This window comes from Sphaeramia orbicularis, chromosome 7 (genome assembly GCF_902148855.1).
Source record: "Sphaeramia orbicularis chromosome 7, fSphaOr1.1, whole genome shotgun sequence".
NCBI lineage: Eukaryota > Metazoa > Chordata > Actinopteri > Kurtiformes > Apogonidae > Sphaeramia > Sphaeramia orbicularis.
The window spans coordinates 21,926,409-21,949,566 of record NC_043963.1 but is presented as its reverse complement, the minus strand read 5'-3'; the positions used below and the strand labels follow the sequence as shown (position 1 = coordinate 21,949,566).

General features: G+C 36.7%; 2 protein-coding genes across 11 annotated transcripts; one reads left to right on the top strand and one right to left on the bottom strand.

The window, feature by feature from the left end:
• Nucleotides 1-1,866: 1,866 nt before the first annotated feature.
• On the bottom strand, nucleotides 1,867-15,661 carry pfdn4 (prefoldin subunit 4). Its single transcript, XM_030138786.1, has 5 exons — nucleotides 15,639-15,661; nucleotides 5,222-5,311; nucleotides 4,653-4,760; nucleotides 4,376-4,516; nucleotides 1,867-2,233 (listed from the first exon to the last, which is right to left on the bottom strand). Exons 1-5 carry the CDS (start codon nucleotides 15,639-15,641, stop codon nucleotides 2,102-2,104), a joined length of 474 nt encoding a protein of 157 aa, XP_029994646.1. The 5' UTR covers nucleotides 15,642-15,661; the 3' UTR covers nucleotides 1,867-2,101.
• bcas1 (brain enriched myelin associated protein 1) lies at nucleotides 7,023-23,080 on the top strand. Of its 10 annotated transcripts, XM_030138777.1 has the most exons (17): nucleotides 7,025-7,111; nucleotides 7,255-7,337; nucleotides 7,570-7,654; nucleotides 8,642-8,946; nucleotides 15,892-16,074; nucleotides 16,952-17,011; nucleotides 17,395-17,430; nucleotides 17,675-17,890; nucleotides 18,000-18,077; nucleotides 18,495-18,554; nucleotides 19,419-19,460; nucleotides 19,555-19,620; nucleotides 20,232-20,354; nucleotides 20,458-20,538; nucleotides 20,893-21,117; nucleotides 21,967-22,065; nucleotides 22,099-23,080. In XM_030138777.1, the coding sequence occupies exons 2-16, from the start codon at nucleotides 7,299-7,301 to the stop codon at nucleotides 22,045-22,047; spliced, it is 1,680 nt and encodes a 559-aa protein (XP_029994637.1). In that variant the 5' UTR covers nucleotides 7,025-7,111; nucleotides 7,255-7,298; the 3' UTR covers nucleotides 22,048-22,065; nucleotides 22,099-23,080. The 10 variants fall into 10 exon arrangements, with proteins under 10 accessions (XP_029994642.1, XP_029994638.1, XP_029994637.1 ...); XM_030138775.1 differs by having other exon boundaries at nucleotides 7,026-7,111; nucleotides 21,967-23,080; XM_030138776.1 differs by having other exon boundaries at nucleotides 7,050-7,111; nucleotides 7,258-7,337; nucleotides 21,967-23,080.
• The last annotated feature ends 78 nt before the right edge of the window (nucleotides 23,081-23,158 follow it).

The following is a 23,158-nucleotide window of genomic DNA, read 5'->3' as shown; positions in this document are numbered from 1 at the left end:
GGAGAAGTAGAAATAAGCCTTCTTCCTTTTTCGGTTACCAATTGTCTAAATTGTATGTTCTTTATATGTATGTGTTTTGTACATAACCGAAATAAAAAATATTAATTAATTCATCACCTTCTTAAAATGATGGTCTAAGTCATAATTTTTCAAGTTATTAAAAATCAGAAAAAACTGAAGCAAATATCCTCCTGAGACCCAGCAATGCATTTTTGTCCTCTAGGGGAAACAAGTTTCACAGTTTTACTTACAAAATGTTGTCCATCACAAAGGACATTCCATTAGAAAATAAATAAATAAAAATAACTCAAAAATGTATCTGAATAAACTTGCATTTTCCAATCCAGACTCAGGAGGATATATAAGCATGTGATATTTTTTAGTTCACAGAAAAACCTGAAAATTATGACTTAGGCCATGATTCATCTCTTACAACCTTTAGATTAATTAGTTAAAGTATTTGAAACATGTGTAATTCTCTTTCAGCATTTTGTAATTAACGTGGTCAAGACAGATAGCTCTTACTCCTACCCGATGTTTTCAAGCTGATCTGCAACCAGAGACTGTTGTGAAAAATCCACTCTGTGATGAAGGTTTCAGGTGAATCACAGGTGTTTAAAACAGAAACTCATATTTGATTGACGTCAGACTGATGCAACGTGAATGTGAATCTACTGCTCTACTTCCTGTCACATCAAGAAAGCTTGGACAAGAAGCTCAAATTTCCATAACAGTATGAAACTTCAGGTTATTTACTGTATGTTATCATGTAGTCTTTTCATTTAAGAGGAGAACTGCATAAGGAAGCTTTGAAAGGGCTAGACGTAGCATTTATACTTTCAAATATAAAAAAAAAAAAAAAATCACCTACAATTATCATTTAAGTGTTTAGAATAAAGAGATCTCAAGTCATGTGAAATATGATGAACACAGATGTATCTTTCACATAACTGTAGTCTTAAGTGTGTTCTGTTGTTGAGTTAATAAATCTGTCTTAATAGTCTTAATTTTCATGGCATTCCCATCACTCATAATTTAAACATAACACCCAAACCCATCCACTGTCATGCACCCCCTAATTATCAGTACCAGTATTCACAGCAGATAATGTCCCAACTTCTCTGTATCGCAGATGTTTTACTCTGTTTGTATTTCAAGTTTCCCATTAAAGCTGCGCATTATCTACTGTCTAATTATGATTCTGTTTAACAAGTCACAGATCTGTGTGGGAGAATATACTGGAGACTGGTTTAATAAAAAAATAGATGACACCAACCAACATTTTCAGCAGATCCTGGCATTTGCTTTAGCTTCGAAGTTAACCACAGAAAAGCAGCCAAAGAAATACATGCCAGAATGAAAGTTAGTGTAGCCTTGGCTGAATCCTACTTAAAAGAGTCCTATTTATATTCGAGACAGGCTAAAACACACATTGCCTGATTGCTTTGATCCTGACGGTTGCGTGGATTTTATGCGTTTCATTTATATGGACATACATGCTTTTCTCAAAGTCATGTCTGATTGAATATTACAGCCACAGATTAAACACTGATACCTTAAGAACACCTTCAGAATTTGGATATATCAGTTAACTTTTTGCAGTTTTACGTCATTGCATTTTTTTTTTACGATATTTTAATAAGTTTATGGTAGTTTTTTGTTTTTTTTTCTTCACAAATCAGACAGTGACACCATATAATTCTGTAAAAGGTCAAGGCATTGGTTTATAAGCTTTCATTCTTCAATTACGCACAGTTTGCAACAGTCCAACAGGTTATTTTGCAGAATATTAAATTTGACTTACTGCTGTTTTTTTATGATCATGACACTTGATAACACTGACAATAAATAACAGATTTTCTTAAAATAGGTTCATGTGCATTTATTCAGTTTCCAAGCCTAAACTTATGTAGTAACTTACGCGAATGTGTTTCCCAAAACTACCTGAAGACACAAACATAATCCATGTAAACAAACATAGATAAACAACACTAATGTGAGTGGTCGATGCTGTTATCATTAGTGATCGCCCTGTGGATCTGAACTGAGAAATGGGTGAAAAAGTCCATGTTGGGGCATCTGTCAAAGTCAGTTTTAATGCTCAGCTTTCATCTGCCTCCAGGTTGATGTTGTTACCAAACTTGGCATAGAGCTGGACCTTCAGATCCCCCAGCACTTGTTGTATCGCTGACACCCGGTCCTCAAGGCCTTTAACCTCCTGTTCCAGTGCCTCCTGCAGACCACCGAACATTTTAACGTATTAGAATTATGCAACACTAACTCTAGTTTTAATCTATTACATTTATGTCACCACCAGAAACTAATTCTGAGGGCAGTGAAAACTACAAGAAAAAAACCTGCACATGCAACAAGGACTACATGAACTCCAACAGATGTAACATGTTGACTTGTCATTTACGGTCTTGAACAAAGTATTAGTGTGGGATGGCACAGACTGCTGTGCTTTAAAGAAGAAGCCAATAACACAAAGCCAAGTACAAACATATAAGAATGTTTAAGGTCAACTCTCCTCTATACAATGAGCTGACGGAGCTATAAAGGTTGTCTTCTCCCAGAGATGCACAAGAAGGAGTTCTAACATCGGTATGTGTAAACTGGTGTCTGGCTGAAGAATGCCAGTGAGAAACTGTGTTAACTCCAGTGGTGCTGCATCTCTCAACACGAACTTCTACAATGAGCTTCCTATTAATAGGCCAACAATATTCATTCATTTAGCCGTAAGTTAGTTTCAAAGTGAAGAGCTCAAATATGTGATTCAGCCATGTGGAGGCAAAAGACAGAGATTGTACATCAAAGTATTTTTTCATGACTGTGAAATATTCAGACTGGACTTTAAAACTACAGGAAAATGTGTCAGATAAGTAAAACATTGCAGGTTGTATGTCAATTTGGCTTGGTTTATTTTTGCCACAAGCTACTGAAATAGGTGTTGGTTCTGTTTTATAAATGATGCACTGTAGATGCATGAGGTAACCAGTGTATTCCAGGTGTTATGCCATCGGAGCCACCTGCTGGCATTTGTCACACAGTCGGTGACAAACTTTTTTTTTTTTTTTTTTTTTCCGGAGCAGACTAATTACAAACACAGTGATTACAATACGTAGGAAAAATCCCTAGTTACCTTTTAGTATATTGCTAATCAGATTTTGTGAGAAGACACTAGACTTCTCCATTTACTGTTGGATGTTTCTTAGTCTATAGGGGGGGTAAATACATGACTGACAGCATTAATTACCAATCACTGATCAGATTCCCTTAGATACAACCTGGATGTGATTCTACTGCTCTACCCCTTGTAAATGGGCCTTTAATTTATATAATATCATTAAAATATGTCTGATCGCTTATCTTTATATTTAGTGTTTTGCTTTGTCCTGAGAGGAGAGAGATGTAGGATGAAGGTGTTATCTGAATGAAACGTCTCAACAAATTCCCGATGAGAAATTTGCTCTCAGGTACAAACAGATGTAACAAGTAGTCAAAAAGTTTGTGTTTCAGTAAATTCAGATTTCATTACTTAACAATTCTGAATTTGCATATCTTATACACTTCATTATTTGCTGATGTACTGTTTGTCGAAATTCTCAGCAGATGTCACAATCATATTTTTCACATCACAAACACACAGTTTTCTGAAGTTAAGATTGCTCGCTGAATCTTACTTGGCATGCTTGCAGGCCCGTGTTACTATAAATTGTAGTGATACAATATGATACATGATATATCAACACAAAATAGGACAGTTTTTTTTTTATTCTGCAGGGTGTTCTCTACCATTAATAAATGATTAAGTGTTTTTGCACAGCACCTAAGCTGCAGAAAAAGACACTTGACTGAGATTTTATACTGTCTCAGCTTAAATAAACAGCAATGTTTCCTGAAGTCATGTCTTAAAAGTGCTTGGTATGTCAGTTGCAAAATTGGAATTCATCATTGAACAGCTTTTTAAGCATTTCATTTACTTCAAAATATTTTAACACTAGAGGTCCAAAATTGTGCATAAATACATTTTGTAAAATTATGACAACAAAAATACCACCTGAACACCTAAACCCTCCACAAACCTTGGGGAACCCTTTACTATGAAAGTACTGCAAAAATACATTTAAACATACTACATGAAAAATAAATTCTTTCATTTTCAGAATCGTTTGACTGCTGTGTCCTTCACGCCATGCTCTACTGAGTCTGAAAATGTTTCACTGAAGGTTTTTTTCTTTATACCTATAACTCAACAACAGCGTATGACAGGGACAAGCTTTTTCTATTTCAAAAGACTGTGCTGGAAGGACATTACATGAATACTGAGTACTGTGGACAGCTTAAATCAATACCATCTATGTTATACACCCACCTTGGCTGCCTCCAGCATCTCTTGTGTTTCTTCCTGTGTGTGACTGATAAACACATCTCCAATTTGATAAGGGATTAACAGAGCATCATCATCTAACATCATCAGGTCATCACTGGCATCTTGTAGATTCTGTAGGGATTTCTGTATAGAGATATTCGACACATTAGAGCCTCGATGAAAGTTTTAAACATATATTACACATTCAAATAAACAGCCAACATGTTTTTAATGAACCTTACTAAGTGACGGTCACCTGAACGCAACACACAGTACTTACTTTCTTTGCCTCTATTTCATTTTTAAGTTCAGTCATTCGGCTTGTATTCCTGGCAAATTTATTGATCTTCTGCTGGTCCTCAAAGGTGACATTCACATCTTCAACCGCCTGCAAAACAAGAACAGAATTACAGCACATTAACGGCATAAACGTAACACAAACGCATCCCAAGCCTGTTCGGTTCCTATCCGTCATTTTCAGGATATTAGCATGCTAACTTCAGCTAGCTAGCGTGCAACAAATAACCGCTTAACCACTATGTAGTCAACATAATAGACGGTCAATGTCCTGGTTTCGGTGTCACTGTAATTACCATTACTATGTACCCTTTCTTTAACTCTGTGTAGTTTAAATCATTCTTAAATCTCTTTATGTTTGCTTATTAGCCGGCTAGCATCATGTATCGATAGCTGCACGAGGGCGTGACCAGGAGTTAAAACACACGTAGCGTCAATAATAATGTCGGTTTTCACACGTGGGTATATTTGAATTTTCTCTGTATCTGCACCTGAAACACAAATAAACTGCTTCTGTTGTAAAATGGATAAATTATTTTCTGTTTTACTTACTACAGGTCCCTTCATGGTGGCAGCCATGTTGGCTTCTTCGACAACACCAATAACAGGAGAATTAACGGAGCAATGGAGCATTACCGCCGCCTAGTGGAGGAAAGAGTCACAAGCACTGACACAAAAAAGAAAAAAAAAAAAAGAATGAAAGTAAATTTTGTTATTTGTTATATAAATGGTGTAGTTTGTTTGTGTCTTGTTTGTGTGGTCTCTTTCATTTAAACAGTGTGGTATTGAACTGAAGGCTTAATTAAAAGCTATAAGATGAGACATTTACAAAAAAAAAAAATCTCATGTTTAGCAAGAAATAAACACATTTAGTTTATTAACATTACAATTAATTACACCTATTAACGGCCAGACAGGCTTATAATATATAAAACTTGTTTTCATATCATCCGGAACTTCTGTTCTGTAAATATTTCTTCATCAAACAATGCTGCACCCAAGCTCAAATATTTACCCATTCCATCTGTAAATCTAGAGATCTATCATTACAGTTTAGACTACCTGCAAAAAATGTCAGCACACAAATAATAAACAGGTGCACTTACACACCTGCAACTAGGAAATGTCATTAACATATATTTTGCATTGAATTAATCCTGAGCCAATTGTTTCATCTCCTATTAAAACCAGTGGCATTTCTGCGAGGCCTCTTGCACTAAAATAACAGCTGTCATGCGTTGGTAGACCATGAGGAGATTACTTGAGGTCTCTGAGCTGCATCTGCTCAAGCTAAGCTTTGCATGAAGGCAGGAGTGCACAGTCCAACTAGGGGAATCCAACACCCACCTCTATGTGCACGCTATAGGCTACAATGGGACATTGTGTTCATGAATTCCAGACATTCTCATAATAAATTTAATAAATATGGCATAGTTTTACAGTTGATGTTTGAACAAGCCTCTATTTTACAGTCAGGTACTTCATCTGATTTGCATAAAAAGTCTTAGATTGTTGGATGTTTGGATGAATAAACAAGCTGCTGTTATGTGGGAAGAAGCTCTTGTCAGCTTAATCGTAACACGTCTACTAACAATAGTAACAATCAGAACTTAAAGGTGAAACTAATAAAAGCAAGAAGAAATTGGTTCAACTACTGTTGTAGACTTTCTTTGATGTCCAAAAGTGTCACAGATAGATCTGTGTTTACTGATGCATTGACAAGCCCTCAAAGACATTTAACCATGTGGAAGATAATTTCAGTACAGAGCTCTTTGTCTGTCTTGATTAACTGTGATTAAAAGAACATACTTCTTTTTCCCCTCTTCCTTTCTAACACATCATTCTTTTTAGTTTATTAAATCATATCAGATCAAGGCAGGCGATATGTATGTTAAGATATATATGTGTTTGATAAAATTTTTTACACATTATTATCAAGAAATTGCATCTGAATCTTAGAAAAATTATACAAATCTCCTTGAAAATATCCTCCAAAATAGTCATTTTAATGCAAAAGGCTCATATATGTAAACATGTTTGCCAGTGCAGTGGAGCACCAGGTCAATATCCTTCTTACACATCCTGGTCTTTCCCCACTACACAGTGCACTGCCTTATCATCTTGTTCTAGATTAGACTGCAACCTCATATGGTATTGTGTTCTTGCTTTTTGTGCAGAATTTACAGAGATATGACCAAGGCTTTATCATGTGATTTTTTTTCCTTGAGAGAAGCAATACCTTTTGGGTCATATGGTGTGCTTTTCCCTGGAGATAATCCAATTGATCACCTAAAATTGGTCCCACCCATTTTAAAGCACACATAAAATAGTCTGTTAACAGTAGTACATGTACACAGTTGGGCAGGACCGGCCATCTCTCTGACACTATCCTTTTTTTTTTGAGAAGGATATCACTCAGTTGACTTAAGGAGGTGTGACAAGGTAAGATACTTAAATGATGCTGAAATTAAGAATTCTCTCAAATTAAATCGGTACATTTTTGCAGTAGCTCTTTGCTCATCATTGCACTGTGACATATTGTTATCCAGGAGTTTAGCTTTACCTTTTTAACACATTTATTTCAGCAGAATTTGTGCAAAACAGCCTACAGATCTGCACAGAGACAAATATGGGGAATGAGAATTCCACGAGCATAGATGTAACCCAGGTAAAATACAGATTACATCACTGATTGCTACACTTGTATTGTTTTTGTCTTTATTAAGGCATTCCAATTAGAAGTAAGATGCATATACTAAACATAAATTGTACATAATTGTAGCTCAACAGTCAAAACACATGGTTCTCTTGTATAATTATCCTTATTTAATATGTATTAAGCATGTATATTTAAGTAGTGGGCAGCACAGCAATATTTTTTAATCTTTCTTTTACTATAGAATGGGAAAATTCCAGAGAAACATGAAAATGGAGCAGTAAATGGCCTTTCTCTGAACATCACACCTAATGGACTAACAGTTGATGGTAAGTACCTTCATTTTTTTTTGTATTTTTAATGTTTCTTTATTAAGATAAATAACAGGAAACTAATGCAATAGTGTATGTTTTCTATAAATGTAATAGAAATACACATGCTTAATATATAAATACATACAGGGCATGAGATCAGAGTCATTATATGTATATAACTAATGCTAACTTAATGTTATAATACCTGGTAATTACAAAAATACAATTATAAGGATCTGAAGATGAAAAAATAATAGATTTTTTTTTTTCCCCTCTGTTTTAAATTTTAACAGGATTTATCTTGTTTTGCACAAGTATGGGAGTATATTCTGTATGAGTCACTGACATATCTATCCATGTCCATATTGGATTAGTCTCCATTGGACTCATAATGCTGTGTAAACACTCTGACTTCCAGCTGGACTGGGTCTTGATTCTTGCAATGCAAACTTAGGCGTAGTCTCAGACATTAAGAAGGCGCATTTATTTGACTTGTCATGGGACTGTTTTATCCCTGCACTGATGATAATGCCAGAGGATTCCCACTGGCGCTGGGAACTTGCCTATAAGAGCTTTTGTTTACCTTGGTCATAGAGATAGGCTTGATATAATTCTTTAGATCGACTAGCCCATGTTTGCTTCATGGATCACTGCACAAGTAAGTCATCTGCATGAATGTAGTGTTGTTGCAAAGAACCTAACATCTAAATCTACAGTGACCTGGGATAACAGGCGTCAGTGCACATGTCTAACATAAATGAGATGAATCATGACACAAAAATCATTTAACTAAAATTCAATGTATGATTCAGTAACATTAAGACTGTAAAAAAAAACATGCATATTTATGTTTATGCAATTAGAAGAATTTATTGCAGTAATTTTAGAGTGAAAAAGTACTGACAGTAAATTGGAGAGTAATAAAAGCTTCCAATCCTGTTGAAATGAGACAGTGTGATTAACCTGTGTTTCAATATTTCAATCACTGACTCTTCTTTTCAGTCACTGATGAAACTGTAATGCAGCAAAACGTGGAGCCCACATCACAAGACCCTCCCGAAGAACCGAATGAGAAAAATGATGTGGTTGTGGAATCTGAGAGTCAACAAACTGACACTCCAGTTACCTCTGAAAAACCAGAAATCACCCTCCAGATGGAAGAGGTTAAGACACCCAAGGAAGGAAAAAAAATCAGTTTTGGCAAAATATTCAAAAAGAAGACAGAGAAAGTTAAGGTTGTTCAGGAAAAAGAAACTTCAAGTGAAGATCAAACAGATGCAAGTCCTCCTGCTGCTGATCCAGAGCCAGTAAGTTCACGTTTATGTCACCTTCACACATTACTGTAATAAGACAGTAAGAAAATAGTAACACCTAGACCTGGTGACACACAACTCTGTTTAGCTGATGATCATACAATGAGAAAATTCTGTAGTATCTAATGTTTTGGGGTAAAAATCTTAGTGACACACGAGACAGCATCATTTGATAGATCTTTATACAATGTTGTCCAACCTCTTTATTGTCAGTTCCATAAGTACTTGGACAGTAAAATATGTAGTGGCTCTTTGTCCATAGCTCAAAAAAATGTAACAAAAAACAATCAAATAGACACTGGAGCATCTTCTAGGACTCATCTTTATTCGAGTCATGTGAGATAATAAAGGCCCATACTATATGATGGATTTGATATGGGATTCTTTACCATTTTGCCTCAGAATTGCGAACAACAAAATAGCCTCTAGCCTCTCTCCCATCTGGTAAAAAAAAAAAAAAAAAAAAAAAAAAACATATTCGCTGGTGTTCACCAGACCCATCCCACTTGACCTACATATTTAAATTTCTGGGCAGCCCATTAAAACTAAACATAATTAAAACCAAAGAATTAATCTGCTAATTTAACAAATAAACTTGAATGTAGATTGTGCAAATTAACATTAGCAAAAACAAACTTAACTAGTTAATTATAAAAAGAACAAACTGCAAATTGTTCCAAAAATATGTGTTCTGTAATTTTGCCTCTGTACGCCACCACAGTGGATTTGACATGTAGTGAGATATGGATTTTCAGCTTTAATTCATGGGTAAGACAAGAACTTTTAAAGGTAAAGTAATGGGATGTTCTTCAGTGTCAGTCACCTGATCACAACCCAAGAGAAGCGTGTCACTTACTGAAGCATAAGTGAAGGCAGAACGACCAACAAACAAGACACAACTCAAGGTGGTTGGAGGAAACTCCTGTAGATGATGAAGACCAGGGGTTCCAGACTTCAGGCAGACATCGACTGCAAAGGATGTTTATTCAAGTACTAAAAACCGTCTTCGTATGTATAATGATCTTAGTTTATTCAATTACTTTTGAGCCTTTGGAAATGGAGAGAATACATGTAAAATGGTTGTAATTTCTAAATAGTTAATACTATATTTTTGTTAAATCCCTTCAATTAAAGCAGAAAGTCCACATTTCAGTCACATCTGGATTGCTTCATCTCTACTGCACTGTGGTAGTGTACAGAGGTATCAATAGTAAGTATGCCACTATCCAAATACTTATGAACCTGACTGTATATGTTTAAATTAGGGCTGTCAAAATTAACGCGTTAATGGAGATTAATCCATCATCATGATTAGTCTGATTAAAAATGTTCACACAATTAACCCATCTGCAGAATGACTCTGAACGTCTCTGCCAACGCATTTGGGGAAGTTTGTCCAAGTAGAGTTAACATCGAACATGAACAAATGGGTAGTTGATCCAGTAGTGACTGGCAGCAGAACCAACCTATAAACATGGAAGACGCTAAACAGCACGTTGGCCCTCTGGATGGAAATATGAGGACAAAAAAGAAAAAAAAAAACAAGACACAACAGTCAATTGACATAAAGTATTATGCACACTCTGCAGGAAGTAGTTTTCTTTTCACCAAAGCACTTCCAACTTAAAATACCACATTAACGCATATGTTAGCCAGGGGTTCTGATATCAGCTAACGCGTCGTCCAGCTTGTGACAAACACATTAAGCGCATACATATTCCCTTCTTTCTTGAGCCTGTTTGCTCATGCAAAATAAAACACGTTTATGGACAAGAGTTTCACAACTTTATACAAAAAAAAAAGAAAGAAAAATGTCCAACACAAAGGACATTCCATAAAAATTTTAAAAACTGCATCTGAAAAAACTGTTGCATCATGATGTTTCCAATATAGGCACTTATTTAATAAAAAACAATAAAAGCTTGTACTTTGCTGACATTTCCTGGGTCTTAGGAGGTTAAAAACAAATGATATTTAATCGTGATTAATCAAAATTAATCCACACCAACCCCGTGATTAATCTGATTCAAAATTTTAATTGTTTGACAGCACTAGTTTAAATCTATATCAAGCACAAGAGCGTCTATTTTTATGTATCAGTGTTACGTAAAATTGCAAGGACAGTTATTTGTCCCAAAAGTCAAAGACAAACTGTACTTGACCTAAAAGTAAATATTGATTTTCATGATGAAGGAGTCAAGCTTGAGCAGAGAAGCTGCCACTTTGACCACCATCAAACACAGGGAGGAGTTTGGACATCCACGTTAAAAAACTGAAATATCAACACAAACAAGCAGAAAGATGGAAGATAATCTGAGTATTTCTAACTCATGGAAGGGACAATTATGACAGAGATATCAACAAATATGGAGGGCATTGTAAGTGAAGATCCCTCAGATGCTCAGGCTGATGGGAACAACAACAAAGTGTATGAGAAGATATATATTTTTCGGGGGAAGTTAAAGTTCATGCAATCCTGAGGAATCAGTCAATATGGAATCCATCACAGAAGATCAGCCACAGTGGAAAATAACATTGTTGAGAACAGTGCCATCAGAGGGTGCTTCCAGTCTATGTAAGGTCATGGTAGATTGTATTGAGGCAGGTTTTTTTGCTTTTTCGGCCTTCATTGACGCTGCTGCTATGAACACATCACAGTAAATGAAGTAATTACTGCAGACAATAGCGCTGGAGCTGGAGACGTGTCAGGTGATGCAGTGCTGATTGAAACCGCTGAACCTGAGCCTAATGCTGTCACTCCTGAGGGCGGGGGAACAAATGGAGTTCCATCCTTAGACAAAGAACCAGGGACTACGGTGATGGGAATGATTCCTAAAGATATTCATCAGGAGCCGAAACCTGTACCTGAAAACCAAGACCTGAAACCTCAACTGACAGAGATTCTAGTTAAGGAGGAATTTACCCATAAAGATGCCACTGGTGAGGATGACGTTACAGTGAAAGGTGACCAAAAAAAGACAAAATAGAGCTCAAGCCCAGGGATGCACCATCAGAAACCAATGGGATAAGACTGACACCAGAGGAGAACTTCCAAAAGATACCTCAAAGGTCGACTTTCAAGACAAGCCTAAATCTGTTCCTAAAATGATTATCACAGAGGTTTGTGAACATAGTGATGCTGATATTGGAGCACTTGGAGATGAAGAATCAGAGCCCATTTCTGGAATTATGAGAATATATGAACCATAAACCCTCCATTTCAGCCCAAGAGGAACCTCTAGAACAGTGATTCTCAACTGGTGGGTCCTGATCCAAAAATGGGTCGCAGGCTTTTGTTTGGGTAAAAAATAATGTTGAGAAACCAATCCTGTGCTTATTTATGGAGCTGAGCGCCATCCATTCCCACTTCTCAACAGTAGGTGACACCAGACATTTCACAGCATAAAAGAAGACACACATTTTTTTACTCTTATCATGGTGAAACTCAGGTAAAACACCGACTGCATTAAAGATGGTTTTACCTACATTGAGGACCAAAACCTCAGTGTGTTTAATTCTTGAATAAGTGACTGAATGCGCTTTTAATTTTTAACTGAGTGCATTTTTTAGTTTTGGTTCAAATGTACCTAATTTACTGTTAAAGGGGTCATATTTTGCTAAACCCACTTTTATTAGTCTTTGGTTCATTTATTTGTGTATTTGGATCCTACTAGTTCAAAAAGTTGGAATTTGAACCCTCCAGGTGCTGCAAAGCTGCCATCATATTCATTTTGGCAAAAATCGAGTGGATTTCTACAACCTGTTTTAATTCCTGCTTAATTTGTTCCGTCTACAACTAGTTATGTCATGACATTTGCACATATGAGGTCAAGACTTCCGATGAACTTTTCTCAGAGTACGCCATAATTGTTTGTCAGCAGCAGCGGTTGTAGTCCATACTGAAAATATGTCCAAAGTTTGAGCCGATTACCCGAGCATAGCATTTACAGTTTATGTAGACCACAAGGAAATGTTTGAAAATGCATAATTCCATTTTTTTTTCTTTAAATGCAAAATATCACTCCTTTAAAGGGAATATTTCCATATTTAGCATCGCCACCTGCTGGTCAGTTTGATTTATCATTAAACTTGTCTACTGTGTTGGCATTTGTGATATTCTGTATTATCTCAGGTTCGAAACAAACCATCTTTTCATTAAATGAATTTGAGAAGTTAACTTTTTCAATGTGGGTCATGGCTTGTCATTGAGGGGTGATAGTGGGTCCTGAAGCCGGACCAGTTGAGAACCACTGCTCTAGAAAAGAACATACTGTTGCGAGCCACACTGGTAGGGTTATAGAGAGAGTTTATGCCAAGTCGTGTTGTTTACAGTGTCACAGTGTCATGTGACTGTGCGCTACCTTACAAGTTATAAATACGTGTTAAAAGCAAGTTGTTGTTATGTGTTATGTAGTTATATGGCTCATGTTATGCCTGTTGGGGAGAATAGCTGAGTTAATTGGGTGGAGGGAATATTTCAGCTTGACACCATGACTGAATGGTCTGTGTTGCTGCCAAATAGTCTGTGCTATTAAATGTGCTTGAAAATGATAGTAAATCAATCTGCCTTCTAGTGGTCATGCAGTGAATTGAAGTCTGAGAAGAGCAACCAAAGTTCTCTCTCCTATGACTATTCTACCTGTTGGAGCCAAAATACATTTTTCTTTGTTTATTCCTCTTTTTTGTTTTGACCCTAATTTAATAATTGTTCAGTGGGTGTGGCTGTGATGATCACCACATGTGCAATTCATCATAGGTGTTGGTATGGGTGTTGTGAGGTTACATATACCTACTGTGTGAGGTGGGCAGTGAGTGTAAGGACAGCCCCAAACAATTTTCTGACCGTGAGACACAGAGTAAATTAACCCTTTCATGCATGAATTATGAGAACCTTAATCATGATTTTTTTTCCCCCCTCTTTTTATTCCTCTTTGGCATGAAAAAAAAATGCAATTGACAGCTTTTTATGAACCTATTTTTCATGGAGCTGCAAAAATGTCCACTCAAATGGATACAATGTTAATTTTTGAAGCAAAGAAACATGTATTTACTGATATACAGAGAAAACTATGAAATATAAACACTTTTAATGCTGCTAATCTGATGTTTTCTCATATTTAAACATACTCTAATACTAGTTATTACTCACTTCATGGAGATAATATAAAAAAAAAACAACATTTTGTTAAAGAAAAAATGATAATTACAGTCTTATGACAATTGATTTACAATCAAACATGTTACTGCAGATCAGGTTTATCAAGAACAGCAAAGTTACATATGCATAAGTGTCCACTGTGTTGGCTGATATGGAACTAAAACAACAAAACCCATGAATATACAAGAGAACAGCTGGAGAATAGCTGTCCACTGGAGTGACCAGTATGCATGAAAGGGTTAAGTTGGTCGGCGTTTTCAGTGTTTTTTTATGTTAAGCAGCCTATTTTGTTTATTTATTAAAGGTATATAGAACAGTGATTGTGACCTATAATGAACACTTGGACTTGATATCAGTGAATAAATGGATTGGCATATCCAAAGACAAAGAAAACCATCCGGACATTCATTCATGCACATGTCAAAAAATACAACAGGTTGAACTCTTCCACACCATAGTAGTGGCTAAAGGTAAAGCAACTACACAACCAAAACATCACAGTACTGTTGCTCCACATGAGACTGATGTGGAGATAATTGTTAAAAACACTGCAAATGATCCCATTGCTCCAATCTCCCTAAGGCCTAATGAAGAAGAGTGTCACTAATCTAAAGCAACTACTAAAAACCTGAATGGTGAATCCATGACACGACTGAAGATGAAATTCTAGAATGTATAACACACCAAAGGCCCAGTTTTAGCAGTGTGTCAGGTAAGGACAATGCTGAAAACCCCCGTAAGTACATGTGCTGAAAACCTCCCTCAGGCCACTGTTGAAGGAATCATTTCAGTAACTGTTGTCGACGCTGACTGTATGACGGCGACATCAGGGGAGCTGGTGCCAGACAGAGAGACCGAAGAGAAGGAAGACAGTGAATCAGCAGATTTCACACTGTTGCAAAGGGCAGAAAAAACTGAAGAGACCTCAGCCACAAATGCAGACCGGGGGAAAAAAAAAAAAAACATGGCAGTTTTACTTGTCGGGTAGCAATCATCCTATACGTTGGTTTTTAAAGAACTGGTTGGCTTAAAGAGAGTGATATTACTGTTCTCATTCATGTAGATCCACTGAAAGAGCAGCAGTAAAATGTTAAAAAGCAGAACGAAGATTAATGGGTGGTACAAATAATAAACTATAATAGAAATAAAGTGTATATTCAAATCTGTTTACAATTATGTTATAGTTTTGAGGTGAGGAGGATCATAACGGGTCAAAATAGCAGCAAATATAACAGTGACAGCAGCGGATATCATGTGATTGCATATGTGTAAACTACAACTTCTGCTTTTTGGTAATATTAAAGCTCTATGTGTTGCTTATAATCATAAAACTCACATTGTAAGAGAAATACAAAAAAATAAAATAAAATAAAATCAACTAATTCCCAGTTTCAGTACTTGATCACTGACTAGTTTCAGAAAATGATCATAAACACATGTAGATATGTTGAAAAACTGGATGGAAGTCTGAATACACTCATTAAAAATAGATGTTTATGATTATAATTATGATTATAATGACACTCACCATCACACACACACCAAGGTATTTGAGTTTGTCTCCCGGGGCATAACTCTCACACATTGTTGAATATCAATGAGTGAGGGGTGGGACACACACATTAATAAAAGAGTGATTGTTGACAATGCCCCGAGTAGGCAGAGGCATGGTTGGAATTGTGCGCCCATCTCAATGCTGCGATTAAGACACTCACTGCTTGCATATCAGCTCCACCGCTCTAACATATTCTCAAAGGCTAATTCTTTGTGATGGTGTATAGGAAACAGCTAACCTAAAGCAAGAATCAGAATCATTACCGGAGCCAGAGAGGGTGACTGCAGACCCTGGTCCAGAAGAGGAGGGAAAAGCTCCTGAAAGTGACAGTGGAAACAGCCGAGTTGAGGAAAACCAGGAGGAGACTACAACAGAAGAGAATCCAGTTATGAACTTCTTCAAAACACTAGTAAGTCACACATTTACAGTTATATGATCATTTATGTGCAGGATGTATTTCACTGTTGTTCCTTCTTGAATGAAATCAGGAGTAAATCCACTCTTGTTATCTCCAACTATGAAAGGACGACAAGCAGTTACTCAAAAAACAAACATCTAAATGAAGTTAATGTGTGATTGAATTATTGCTCAAGTCTCACTGAAGTCAAGATGTTTGGTAATCTGCTTGATAGAGTGGAGATCAGTGATAACACATTACAAATATGTGTTTTAATGTCATTTGTCTGTGAATGTTATTTGGTGTAAATACACTTTAATCCCAGTTAAAGGTATCAATAACCAAAATCAGCCCTGATGACAGTGCCTGATAGAAAACCTACAACAAACAGCTATTGTATTTCCTCTTCATCATGCTGTCTTTTGGATTCATGCCGTTTTAAAGAGTTACCATTGGCCTAGCCTCATGCTAATCAAGTCTTTGAACATGCGGGAATGTGGTGGCCTATTGTTCAACCCATAGTGTGAGCTCACAAGGGAGGCCTGTGCAGTTGGAAGTTGAGATTTGTGAAGATAGAGCGAGGGCAGGCCTACGCCATCTCCGGAGCACAATAGCTGTCACAATGACAGCGCATGTACTGTATGTGTTCTGTCAGGGCCCTCAGTGTTCACTCTGTCTCCCTGCGTTAGCATATCATAAAGGCCTATGTCAGCACTCATGAACGGCCTCTGTTTTATTCTAAATAATTATTTTCTGTTGCTGCTGATTTTTGTTTTTTTTACTGCCAGCTGTTTGAAATAACATGTTGCCAAATGCTTACATATTTAACACTGGAATATTAGGCATTTTGAAAACTATTTACGATCATAGTTTTTTCCTTGTTGCACAGGTGACTCCCACTAAAACATCCAAAAAGGAAGCAGCTGCTCCTGATGCTACAAAAGATCAGGTGAACAGATGCTCACATCTTATATAAAATGGTCTTAATGGTTTCACACATCGAATTATTTTTGCTATTCCTGTTGTATTTTTGACAGTTTTCATGAGTGATTGATTTCGCCCTCTTTATTTTGATTAATAATTTTATCAATTAATCTGATCATGTAAATTTTTTGATTTTTGTGCTACTTATTTTGCAACAACAATAGTGTTAGCAGGAGTACATTTCAGTATGTCTCCTCGTACACTATTCCTAAGCTTTCTGTTTTAATATTTTTTGTAAAAAAATAAATAAATAAAAAATCTTAAGGATCAGTGACTCATTTGCAGATTTTTGTGTTTGCTTCAGCTTTAAACTTTATCTAATTGCTTCCTTTTTCTGTTGCAAAATAGTCCCAGCAGGAGAGCCAACCAGAAGCAGCTGCCACTGTGAGCACACACTGCCTCCGTGTTGAATTTGTATCACAGATTTTGGCATTTACTGCATATGCTTGGGGTTCAGTCCATACCCTAAAATAAACATTTGATAATTGTACTTCACACATCACTGAATTACAAATAGCTTGTTGAAAATCTGTACTTGCTTTCCACTGTTCTTATCATCTGTTGTGATGTAGTGTAAAATTTGTGAGATACCAGACTGGATTTAAGGATCTCTGTCTGTCTGAAACAGGCTGCACAAGCATCTGAACCACCTGCAGCACCCAAAGGAATGTCTATCCCACCGCCTCCCCCACCGGAGCCACCGAAGCTGGAAGTCAAAGGAGAGCCAGCTGCTAAACCTGTGAAACCCACACCAAAGGAAGAACCAAAACCTGCTGCGAAAGCAACCGAGTCCCCAAAGGGAAAATCAGCCAAAGATACTCTGAGCAAATTGTTCCGCTCAAAGGTAAATAACCCACACACACCTAGAGCGAAATTAGAAGATATGATTCAGATTATTTAGGTCAGTCCTTGTTTCGTATTATTACATAGTGTGAATTGTATGTGAATTTGAGGTACGGATAGGGTTCAAGGCATCCAAAGACAAGGGTTCTTCAAGTGGAGCCAAAGCCGCGACCACAACAGCAGCAGTGGTACAGTAGATGATTCTATTTCCAAACTGACCATGGCTCACCCTGTCACTAACTGAGCAAACGACGGCTTAGCCTGGAGGTGGCAGAAACTGAACAGTGTGCTTACTATAAATTGGGCCTCTGCAGGATCTGTATATGGCAATGCTGCATTTATCCTGATTTGACACTTTTATATTACATTATTTTTGGTCAATAGTCAGATTTTTGAGTTGTTTTTCTTTAAATGCCTAAAATCTATACAACTGTTTCTACCACAGTCCATTTTTCTATTATAAGCATCACATTCTCTAAACTGAAACGGTCTTAGCAATTAATAAACTTTTGCATTCTGTATATTTCATTACTATAATAACATATTGCACATATAACTCCTCTCTGGCTTTAACTCACAACAAGGATTCCTTCACTGTTCTGCAGAAAATGGATGCACCAGAGCCAGCCTTAGAAGTTGAGGTACAGCCAGTTGTAGAAGTACAGGTAATTAGGGATCATGCACATACGGGATATATTTAGAAATGTTATATTGGTGTATTTTTATTTAAGCCAGAATCTTCCTGTGCAAAATATTAATGGCCATTCTTCAGGGCATTTATTTAACCCTTTCATGCATGAATTATGAGAACCTTAGTCGAGATTTTTTTCCTGAGTGTTTTTGTTCCTCTTTAGGCATGAAAAAACAATGCAACTGATTTTTTTTAATAAACCTAGTTTTTTATGAAGGTAGATTTGTTTCTTTATTGCTTTAACTAAAAAAATTTGCTAAAAAAAAGTGTCTGAATGAAAAAAAAAAAAAAATACAATCCAAAAAATTGCATTTGAACACTTTTTTTCCTTGACTGAAGTGATTTTTTTTTTTTGATGAAAATATTTTTTTTTTTTTTGTTAAAGCAATAAAGAAACAAATCTACCTTCATAATTTTTTGTGGAGTTCCAAAAATGTCCACTCCGCTGGACACCATGTGTTTAATTTTTGAATATCAGAAAGTGATATACAAAATCAAAACATTTTTAATGCAGCTAATCTGATGTTTTTTATCATATTCCCAATTTTTATTAGCAACTGATTTACACTCAAACATGTTACTGCAGATCAGGTTTACCAAGAACAGCAAAGTTACAGTAATGGTATGAATGTCAGTGTATGGGATGGTGCATAAGCGTCCACTGTCTCAGCTGATATGGAACTATCACAACAAAACCCATGAATATACAAGAGAACAGCTTTAGAGTAACTGTCCACTGGAGTGACCCCTATACATGAAAGGGTTAAACACTTATACACAAGTAGTTTGCATCTGTGTCTTGAGTGGTGTATATTCAAGTCTCAGTTTCAATCTCCAGGAGACACCAGTGGAGGTACCACAGCCAGTTGTAGAAGTGAAGGTAAATTAAAGGTGGCCGGTTCATTTTCTCATTACTAATCATCATACTGTTAATTGTATACTTATATGTTCATGATTTATTTGCATTTGCTTAGATTGAAAATAATGCAGACACTCAGGAGACAGCAGCAGAGGTGCCAGAGCCAGTTGTAGAGGAGGAGGTAAATTAGCTAGAAGTGCTTGTGAATTTTGATTTTCTTCTCTAAACAGGTTTCTCTGACAGTTTGATGGGACGTTATATCAAATATCATAAACAGCATGAGTTATATACTGTATTTCCTGAGTAACCATGTAATTTTGGCATGTCCAGTTGTAACTCAAACTATTTTATGGTTGAAGAAATGAGGGAATTAATCAGTTTATGTAATCATTTATCACACTGCAACACTGATTATTAGATTTTATTTATAATTTCCATCATGACAGATGAATATACCCATCATCTGTCGCACTGTGTTTACTTTAACAGGGGCAAAAGAAGGGTTTTTCTTGCATGTGGTGGAAAAAGTCCAGTCAGTGGTTTTCTTATTTTGTCCGTCTTTGTTGCAGAAATCATGGACTGAGGGATTTTTTTTTCTTTTCTTTTCTTACGGGGGATCAATCTCTATCTTAACCTGATTTTCTGCTTCTTGCCTGCTCGATCTTGTTTTTTCACCTTTCACCCTCTTTCACGTACAGGTGGAGGCTAATGCCCTTGCTTAGCTGCTCTCGACACAGTCATGCTTTTAATCCATAATTCATCATATGTATTTCCTGTCCTGTTTTGCTGAAGAAGGTGGATTCCTCTAAAGCCGGCACCCTGGAGGCCGCCGCCAAGCCTGAACCACCACCACCTGTTCAGGAAGAGAAGAAAGCAGACACAAAGTCATCCTTCCTTTCTTTCTTCAAACCTAAAGTAAGAACTGATTCACTTGTAGTCTGCAAGCATATAAATAACGTTTATATGATTTATATCTGTGGAATAATTACAGAAAGTAACAGATTAATATGAATTTGAGGTACTGTTAGACCACATGACCACAAAAGTCCAAGCAGCCTCTACAAGTGGAGTTCGGCTCCTAAGGAAAACTACTGGAGGGGTAAATAGTGTAAAATTACCTCTGGAGAATAGATGCATTATTAACCGGAGTGATTCCATTCATTTCCTCATGTATTAAAATGTGCTCTAAAACATCTGAAGTGTTTTCCTCTGTTTGTCCATAGTTTTATACTCATAACACATATCAGTGCTTCAATGATAATCCCTTGTGATGTTGCTATCACTAAGGCAGTGATTCCTGACTGTATCCTAACAGCAGATGTGCATCTTAATGCTAGATTTGACAGCTGATGCCTTCCATCTGCAAGCCCATCAAACATTATCATGTACTGTTAATGACTGGGTTTTGATTTTGATTGAGAAACTGACTTTTTTTTCCATTTTGTACGTCTAGGCTACTGAACCTAAGAAGTCAACCCCTGCTCCACCTGCAGCAGCAGCAGCAGCAGAGGCAGCGCAGCCGGCGAAAACAAAGGAGGAACCTAAAGCAGCTAAGGCGTCTGAGGCAGCTGCAGACAGCAAACCGGCGTCAGCGGCCCCCCAAGGTGCAGATGATGCAGCCAACATCCCCAAAAAGCTGGAGAAGAGAAACTCCATCCAGCTGTTCTTTAAAAATCTGGTAGAGTATCTTTTTACATCCTATTAAGTACTGTGTTCAGAGTGCAGCTTTATTCCCACTAGATGGCAGCAGAAACATATTATTGTCAGATTATGTTTCGAATCAGACCTGAAGGCCATTTCAGAACCTTCTGTACCCAAATGCATTATCGATTATTGAATAACTGGCTGATTTTACATTTTGTGTTGAGTTTGATCAAATTAATTTTCTTTGAAATGTAATTAAATGCATGTTCTTCCCGTGTCTGGGTTCTCTCCACCACCATCCAAATACATGCACTGATTGGTTAATTGGTTAATCTAAACTGCCCATGGGTGTGAATGTGAGGGTGATTGTTTGTTTGTCTCTGTGTGAGCCCTGCGATGACCTGGCGACTCGTCCAGGGTGTACCCCACCTTCACCCATAAGTAGCTGGGATAGGCTCCAGCGATTCTAGTGAGGATAAAGCGGGATCAGATGATCAATGGATGGATGTGATTAAATGCAAACAGTTAAGATCAAACAATTTCAGCACAAAAAGATCTAATCAAGAGGAAGCAGAGTTAAGCTTTTTAACTCATCACTAGTACCAGATCAAGACTAATGGGCTGCTTATAGCATCTGGGGGGCAAACAATAGTTCAATGCCTTGCTTAAAGGTATAAGCCACCTTCCAAACCACCACAGCTTCCTCAAAGGTTAAGTAGTTAAGCCCCAGAGAAGACTGAACTCACAACCCCAGGTTTACAAGACCAGTGCTCTAACCACTGAGCTATGAAGCTAGCCATCATCCTTTCACTTGGGTAAAAAAAAAAAACAGAAAAAATGCGACTGTAAATGAGACGTTTAGATTTTTCTCTTTCCACCACAGGGTCAGAAACGTCATTCCACAGACGCTGGGGTCCAGACAGAGCCGGCAGTTGCTGCTCCATCAGCTGAGAAGGCCAAATGAAACCAAAAAAAAGAAAAAAAGAAAAGAAAAAAAAACCATCCCATATGTTATGTTATCCTCTGTACAGACACCAACTCTGTTTCTTTCTTTCTCTCCCTCTGTCTCTCTCTTTCCCATCACTCTTTCAAACCCCTACTGAACATTACAATTATTTTTACTTAATTTTTAGTTTTTATTACAGTTAAATCTTGTATTGAGTAAAAGAAAGTGGTGGAAAGGATAAGAGCAAGTGAACAGTTAAAAAAAAAAAAGAAAAGAAAAGAAAGTGAACTGATGGAAATTTGACATGGCCTACTTAATAGTAAGGTTGTTGAGATATACATATATATTTTTGGATCATATAAATGTCTTGACAAGTATTGCATGTAGGTGAGAAACATTTTTCTATAATGTGGCTTCTTTCTCTTTTTGCCGCTAATGACATACTGGGCTTGTGTAATTTAACATGCTTTGCTTTCAGCAGTTAATGAAGTTGCCCAAGACATTTAAACACATTGTAATATTTCTTATTTTATCACAGAAAAACACACTTGTGTGTCTATAGAGAAATTAATATGATATGATGTGGGAAAAGACACTCAGAACTACGTGATAGTAAAATTAACAGATAATGGAAGGGTAAAAACAAGGTGTACTTACAGGTTATTTTCTCTTAAGATACAAGTGCACACATACATATCAAGTTTGGTTTAACAGTCATTTATTGGGCCATATAGGAGATCACAATCTTTACTTTTCTGTTGGGATCTGATTGTAAGTATTCATGTTACAGATAAACTAATGCATCTGGATTTACAACACAATACGGTTGTAAATCAGGTGAATGTCCTGTGGTATGTTTTGCAATAGTCATAAATCATTTGATTAACTTTTAATTTGATTGCAGCACTTTGTTTTATGATATTTAATGGATGTCTTGCGTTGTTATATGTGGCATATGTGAAATTAATATCATGCTTTGGTTTGCGTATACTATATGTGTATGTGTACAGTATCTTCAGATATCTTGAAGACAATAAATATCTTCACCCTTTGTCTGTTGTTCATGAGTTAAATGATGTCGAGAAACTATCATCAATAGCTGGGTGTTACCTTAAATGTACATATGACT

Excerpts from the sequence above, each read along its gene's own strand:
- bcas1 (XM_030138777.1), top strand. The coding sequence starts at position 7,299 with ATGGGGAATGAGAATTCCACGAGCATAGATGTAACCCAG. Across the intron at positions 17,012-17,394 it reads CTGATGCTACAAAAGATCAG|TCCCAGCAGGAGAGCCAACC; the intron begins GTGAACAGATGC and ends GTTGCAAAATAG. Across the intron at positions 20,539-20,892 it reads TAAGGAAAACTACTGGAGGG|GCTACTGAACCTAAGAAGTC; the intron begins GTAAATAGTGTA and ends TTGTACGTCTAG.
- pfdn4 (XM_030138786.1), bottom strand. Across the intron at positions 4,761-5,221 it reads CCACCATGAAGGGACCTGTA|GCGGTTGAAGATGTGAATGT; the intron begins GTAAGTAAAACA and ends CTTGTTTTGCAG. Across the intron at positions 4,517-4,652 it reads ATGAAATAGAGGCAAAGAAA|AAATCCCTACAGAATCTACA; the intron begins GTAAGTACTGTG and ends ATCTCTATACAG.